The sequence below is a fragment of the Ciconia boyciana genome, chromosome 8 (assembly GCF_034638445.1).
Source record: "Ciconia boyciana chromosome 8, ASM3463844v1, whole genome shotgun sequence".
In the NCBI taxonomy this organism is placed as follows: Eukaryota; Metazoa; Chordata; class Aves; order Ciconiiformes; family Ciconiidae; genus Ciconia; species Ciconia boyciana.
In genome coordinates, this window is record NC_132941.1 from 57,972,095 (window position 1) to 57,979,471 (window position 7,377).

At 38.3% G+C, this 7,377-nt stretch overlaps 1 protein-coding gene across 1 annotated transcript in view; it reads left to right on the top strand.

Annotated features, from left to right (window-relative positions):
* The window catches only part of TRUB1 (TruB pseudouridine synthase family member 1), a 30,224-nt gene extending 25,437 nt beyond the window's left edge, over positions 1–4,787 (top strand). The window contains 5 exon segments of the mRNA XM_072870011.1: positions 193–265; positions 1,537–1,676; positions 2,801–2,857; positions 4,259–4,461; positions 4,463–4,787. Coding sequence (XP_072726112.1) covers positions 193–265; positions 1,537–1,676; positions 2,801–2,857; positions 4,259–4,461; positions 4,463–4,507 — 518 coding nt within the window. The 3' untranslated portion in view covers positions 4,508–4,787.
* The last annotated feature ends 2,590 nt before the right edge of the window (positions 4,788–7,377 follow it).

The window sequence follows — 7,377 nt, forward strand, 5'->3', positions numbered from 1 at the left end:
CTCTTTTTGCAATAATTCACACTCCTACCTGCATTCTGGTTTTTATCTCTTTTCTTTGGTGTTTTTCACCCAATCTAAATTCAGAGGAGAGGGATCTCTTCTTTGTATCTGTTTGCAGAACATGATCCACATGTTCACATTAGTACCATGTGAATAATCCATGCTAACATACTTACTGTTTTCTTTCTACAGACCAGATAACAAAAGGAGATCTTGAAAATGTGCTGCAAAAGTTCACAGGGGACATAATGCAGGTTCCTCCACTGTAAGTTCCACAATATTCAGACACTCTTGGCAGTTGTGTTCAGCTGTTGGGACTTGTCAACAGAAGTCAGTTCTCGCAGAAATAAAAAGACACGTTTTGGCAAGAGGATAGAGGCAAGGCAGACTTAGGAGTTTAACATTTGCAACTGCAGGTCATGCCCATTTGAACATCAGGCACAAATGGTAACCTGGAGTCTGTTTTTTTTATGGTAAATGTAAAGTAGCAAAGCAGCAAAGTCTTAAGCAGCTTTGCAGGGCTTGGTGGCTTCTATCCTGTCTTCCCATCAGAAAGCAAACTCTGAGTCTTATAGTTGTGGGGTAAGAGGAGCCTTACTGACATCTGTGTGGAAGTGCCTTAAATGACTTTGAATTAGTTTTCAGAAAACTTAAGAGTATGAATGAGTGATTAGTGGCTGAGCTTCCGTAGCTTAGCAAATTTCTTCTAGTCAGGTGAGCCATAGTAGCTGGCAGTGTGCAAGCACTTAGCTTGTGACAGATGGCTTTTATGGTGATTTAAGCTAACATGCTTTCCTTTGCATTTGCAAAGGAAATGTGGTTCCAGTGTGAGCCCTGTAAGGTCAGTAATTCAGTAGGTGTTCTGCTTCATGTGACCAAATTACCCTCTGCTAATTTGAGCAAGATCTTTTTTGATTTTTCTATGGTCATCTTTCTGTCAAGACCAAAGTTGCAGCTTTGGATAAAGTTTATATATAATCAATGAAATTAATTTTTTTTTAGGTTCTGTGGTGGTCCCCTAAACACCCTAGAACAAGGCTACATAACTTGGCAGTTGCTGTTCAGGGAAGACCCGGGTGTGAGATGAGTAAAGGTGCAAGGCAGAATTACAGGAGCTGCCTGAGCAGCTCCCAGTGCTCAGCTCAACATAACACTGAAACAGAGTAAGCCCTGCAGACTTCTGAGAGACAGTATGTTAGAGGCAGCTGCAAGTGTTGTAACCCTTATAGAAAACCTTTGTTTTCATAAACTTCAAATTGAGTGATGAAACACTTTTAAATCTGTACAGCAAGAGATAAATACAAGACCGTCTCTTGTTTTCCAGTTTACGTAGCTACTGGTGAATGAGGTGATTCTGTGTCTAAGAGATTTCAGAAGCACTTACTAGGTTGGGTATTTTTTTTCTGTGAGCACTTGGAGAGGATTAGAAGGGTAAAATGTATGCTACTGTAGTACAATATTAACAGGATCTGGAGGATGGGAAGCTTGTTCTATTACAACTGTATGACACACACTTTTCATGCTCTATCTGATCAGCTATTCTGCTTTGAAGAAGGATGGAGAAAGGCTATCAACTCTGATGAAGAGAGGAGAAGCAGTCGAAGCAAAGCCTGCACGGCCAGTAAGAGTGTACAGCCTCTCTCTCCAACAGTTCCAGCCACCACTATTCACACTGGGTAAAGGCCAAAGATTATTACATAGAGTGATGCTCCCAGCATGTTAGTGCTTATTTACACTCAGAATGGGAATAAGATAGTGAAATGGGTTTCATTTCCCTCAGCTACTTATTATGGTGTGAGCCCATGTGCAGAGACTTTCACTTTGCATTAAAAGCACTCTATTTTGGTTTTAAGTTAAGCTGATTATATGTCGCCTTTCTGAGGGAAAATTCTGAGAGGCTGGTCAGGGGATTATTTGCATCTGTCCATGATTTCACAACCTCCATCTCAGTCTTCCTTTCTCAGGTTTGCTTACTTCACTTTGGCCATTCTTTTACCCAGATGCCCAGACCTGCTGGTATCTCTCCCAGGGTGCAGCAAGGACCAGTATTGGTTACTGTCAGGCCTCTTCCTCATTTGAGGAGGCAGGATCTTATCCTTCCTTCTGTCAAACATGAAGAAACTTGGGTAGTACATTAAGAAGCACATTAATAAATAAACCAAAAAGGCTGTTGTAAATGTTTGATGCTGCTGTGAGGTCAAGATAATGTCTTGCATTGATCACTACCCAGTTGACCCATAGTCCTCTGATGGAGCAGATGTTATATGATGAGCAGGTACGAGTGACAGAGCTCAGTGCTGTGTTACTTCAGCCCTTACTTTATGGTTGGGTGACTAGCAGCTGATCACTGGCAGAGGGGAAGGGGAAGGGCTGAGAGAGCAGGCAAAGTTAAAGGTGAATTTTAAAATTTTATTGGAGCTGCCTGCGTGCAGTATCTTACAAGCATTGATAGTCAGTTTAGACTATATTTGAAATACCTTTTCATCATTAGAAATACGAAACAACCTTCTGAAACCTTTAAAATGAGTAGGACTGAAGCATTTGTTAACATACCACAGCAAGTACTTAGTTTCTAGTGAGTTAGTTCAGTTGCCATTGTATTTGCTTTCCCTCCTGTCTGGCTTAGCAATCTCACCCGCACATATGTTACAGGATGAATAATTGATGGTGCATCCTATAAATATTTTATCACTGGGTTGTTTGCTTAGCGCATTTTTACATTTATGTGGGGGCATGGTTTCTATGTAAAGTAGATTTCGCGTTGCACTGGCAATTTACCATGTCACTATTAACATTCCAGATGTTGAATGTGGTGGTGGCTTTTATGTCAGGAGCCTGGTCAGTGACATTGGCAAAGGTAGGCATGAAAAAAACCATGACAGGTTAAGGAATTAATGTGTCTGTTTATGGAAAAATTTTGTCATTTTGTGTATCTCCAGCAACTGGACCTATGTGTTATTTTGCAGGTTTGTAGTGCTATCACTTGTTTTTATATACTAAGGTATTTTCCTTGGGAGCATGGGGGAATGAAGGCTAAATAATTGCCAGAGGACCTTGGGGGCTGGGGGATAAAAATGGAGCAAGTAATAGCACTGAACAAGATAATACAAGGCAAGGTGGGGATTTTTTCTTTTCCTCCTCCATATGTTAAAGCTAACTCAGATTAAGGGTGAGAAGAAGAAGAAAGATACTGTCTTTTTAAATGTTATTCATCACATTTTGAAAACAGATTGCACAGAACATTACCATGCACATAATAAACCGTATCTGCTGGAAAGACTTCTGCATTTGTGATGATATTTCTAGTGTTTTCTTTCTCCTTTACCTGAACTGTGAGTGGTTTTGCTTTCCCACAGGGTTATTTGTCTTGTGCTCTGTATCTATCAAACTGCATGATGGAGAACAGATAATCCATTTCAATTTTTTTTTTAAAATGATACATTTGCAGATCAAGAAAGCAAGTGATGTGGGATAACCCTATGAATTTCAATGTTGTTGTTTGTACTTAGGCAAGTCGAAGATCCTCTTTCTGGTACGGCCTTCTGAGCATACTGGCTTACGTTTAGTTCTTTAATGACAAACCAAGATAAAGTCTGTCCTCAGCTGGTTTATTTTCAAAAATTTAAAATGCAGTAAAAATCTTTCTGCATCAGAAAGGATGGGAGAGAATATTTTAGTATACCTGTGTGCTTACAAGTCAGCTCTGGTTGCTGTTATGTTTTGTAGCCCCTCATTATGTAATTAAGCCCCTCAAATAAATACCTCCTACTGGTATTTATTTAACATAGCAGAGCATTTGTTTATATTTTTTATTTTTCCTTATCTTAATTTATATTATCCTGATAGGCGGCACAGGATAAAAATGTCAAAAATCCTTCTTGAAGGCAAGAAGCGCTAAGGCCTCAAAGTCTGGAAAAATAGTACATGGTCTTCTGAGTCACTCGTGAATACAGAATGTTCTGCTTACATCTTATGTCATTATTTCCTCTCTTTTCATTCTGATTTAAATCTGGAAAACCTTTTGACAACTTTCTGTCAGATTTTGAACTCTTTACGACACTGGAGATCTATTGAAATCAAAGGAATTCCTTGCTTCAGATTTAAGAAGATGTAAATGAGTGATGAATCTTCATGAACTTCCTTCTCAAACAAAGCAGAATAATGTAGAAGGCTACACTTAAAAATATTTTAAGTGAGTTGCAAATAGTTAAACTTGACCATGCACTTTTTCTAAATCCTCTTTTCTCCTTTACTGTAGAACTCTCTACCTGTGCCACTATGCAAGAGCTGACCCGAACCAAACATGGGCCATTTACGCTAGAGGAGCATGCCCTTTATGAAGACAAATGGACAATTGATGAAATTGCACGATCCTTAGAGCACTGCATGTCTCTTCTCCCAGGAGAGCCATCTCATAAAAAATTGAAGACAGAGCATCCTGGTGAAACTGCTGTGAGCTGTGAAGATAAGTGATAAGTTGGGTCAAGGAAAAAGACTGAATGATTGAGACATTTTAAGATTGGATTGGGATTGTCTTGCCTCCTGTGTAAATTTACAAGTCTGTACTGGGAGGGTGACAAACTGCAGTGGAGGAGAAATGGTTCTTTTGTTTTCTGGGGTTAGAACATGTATCGAAAATATCCAGCGCTTGCTATTTCCTGATCTGTTTATTTGCCTTCTTGCACACTGTAAATGGGTCTGCCACTGATGTCAAATCTTTATAAACTTTTAAAGAACTTGTAGGGTGCAATATAGCTGTTGTTGCTAATTCCTCAATAAAAAATTATAAACATTAAGGTTTGATAAATGTGCTCCAAAAAAAAGAAATCTTTTTTCTTCTTTATAGCTGGTAATCAAACCCTGAAATACCATGACGACAAGACTGTCATAGCTTGAAGGATACCATACTGTGGTGTGGCAATTTGCTTTCTTGAAATCCATTTCAGGATATGTCCATTTTACTGTGGTTTTTCCTATGCAGATTGTTCTTTCAGTCAGATGTTATCCAGAATGCATAAATGTAGATGCTAATATTTTACATTAAGTCTGAAATATCAGTGTAAGGTAATAGTTTTAAGTATAAACAATCCCCAAAGATAACTGATAACAAGTACTATGAAGCGTGCAGTCGTCATTACAGGTGTGCATATCTTATTCTGGTACTATGTCCCAGTTGGTGACCATCTGTAATTTAAAGTACATTTAACTGTTATGCCTTTCATAGGGCTTATGGAATTTACTTTTGCCATCTGTGTATTGCTTGAGCTGTCTCCTGTGGATTGGGTAGAAGGTTGATGTGCTTCTGGGCTTTGCCTGATTTTGTTGCCCATACAACTAGTTGGGACCGAGGGATCCACCATCAAGGATCCTTGCTGAAGTCATTTGAATTCACTGGGGCAGTGAGGGCTTGTTCCACAGTTCATGTAGTCAACAGGATTTGATTGCACTGATTATTTCTCACCACTGCTTCCCCTGGGATTTTCAAAATGACTAAAAGACAGTGGTTTGAGAATGCTAAAAAAGCACCCTAGTTTCTTTCCATGTGTGCATTGGACTATCCTGAAAGGACTTCCCTATGTATCCCCATTCAAGTGAGTAGTGGGTCTGTTTTCCTCTTGCCATAATGAGGAACACGAGGAGTAGTTTAAACATGAGTGATATCTGAGAGAAAGCCTTGCTTTTGAAATTGTCACTGAAATGTCACCAAAGAGGAATGGACTGGCTGCTGTTACAGTTTTATGCTGCTGCTGGCCAAGTGGCCTGCTGTGGCTTTGTACAACTCCTACACCTTTGGGTTTTGGTTCTGGAGTACAGGGACTTGACTCTCTTATTCTGAGTGACTGAATGCTGTAAAGCCAAGACTTTGTGCTTCTATTAGGCTGTATCTTTTAGAGAGAGACATGAAAATTTGATTTAATGACTCTGTGTTAATGGACTTGCTACTTTCTATGGTAAGTTATCTTGATAGCTAATTACCTCTATTGCTTAAAAGAAGTTGTATTTTATTCCCAACTTGACTTGAATCTCCACATGCTGCATTTTATGTCTTTGTCTGCACCTTGCAAAAAGGTATTATGTGAAATGATCAAGTTTCAACCTTACTTTCAGTCTGAGAAATGAAATAAATATCCCAAAGTTTCTCATTGCAGGATACCTTTCCAGACATCTATAGGGTTTTTTTGTTTTCTATACAATCAGAAACTGAAGTCTATGTGAGATTAATGAAGCTTTTGTTTAGAGGGAGGATAGAGTTTCTGTTTTATTGTTCAGTAAACAGACAGTTTTCTTCTTTTGTATATTCTTATAAAGAACTGAAGGGAAATGTTGAAAATATCACAAGCAAATTGAAATGTTAGAGCACTGTAGCAGCAGCATATTTAATGTACAATGTGGATGAAGTAACCATTGTAAGAAATTTTTATTTCAGAGTTGGGAGAAAAGAGTTGTGTTCATTAAGAGAACAGTGGGAGATTTTAGTTGTTTCTTTTCGGGGTGGGTTTTTTGGTACTTTGAATAGAAACAGAGAAGAAAGAGATTATTTCCTAAAGAAATCAAATAAAGCAGAAAATTTCATTTTCCAGTATACTTATCTTGAATGATCAAAGACTTTGACTGAAACACAGCTTCTCTTATTGTCTAAATCTGTATTTTTCCAATAACCTAATTTGTGTTATCCCAGTGGTCTTCTAGATTAAGTTCTTATTTTATTTATCTTTCTGCTTTTTTAAAAGTAGCCTAGTAGATATAATTCTATTAGTCTACTTGTTTCATCTACAGGGATTTGTTTCTTTAAAAATTAGTGCAATTGAGAAATCTTTCTATTAATAGGATACATTTGTATACAGTGTTATAAGTGTCTAGCACATTTTTTCTCTCATCTGTTTGTTTAATGCTCACCATGACTTTCTTGCTATTCCATGTGAGACCCCCTGATATTTTTAATTTCAAAAGGAGAATTATATTTTCATCAGCTTTTAGGTTAGCTTGCAACTGGTCTGTTGTAATTATTGCTAACAGATCTGTGATCCTGAGAAGACAGGATCTGTTCCATAGTCTAGTCACTCGAGAGAAATGAAATAGCAATCAGAAGAAAGCATCCTGTTGACATCAGCAAGTTTTGGTTTAGGCTGCAAGTCCTAATGCATATGGAAAGCATAGGGAGAGGAGGAATGCAGTCGTACACGTTCAGGAATCTGCATGAGGTGTGTAGATAGTTTCTAAAGACTTGGAGGTATCTTTCAGTTTACGAATGCAACTTCCCTCAATGTTTTTATTTCTCTGTAGCAAGTAGAGAGACTTTCACCAGCTCTAGCTAGAATTTTTTTTCCTGGGATTCCTCTCATCTTCCCCAACTCTAGGTTCTGTCACCTTCAGAAA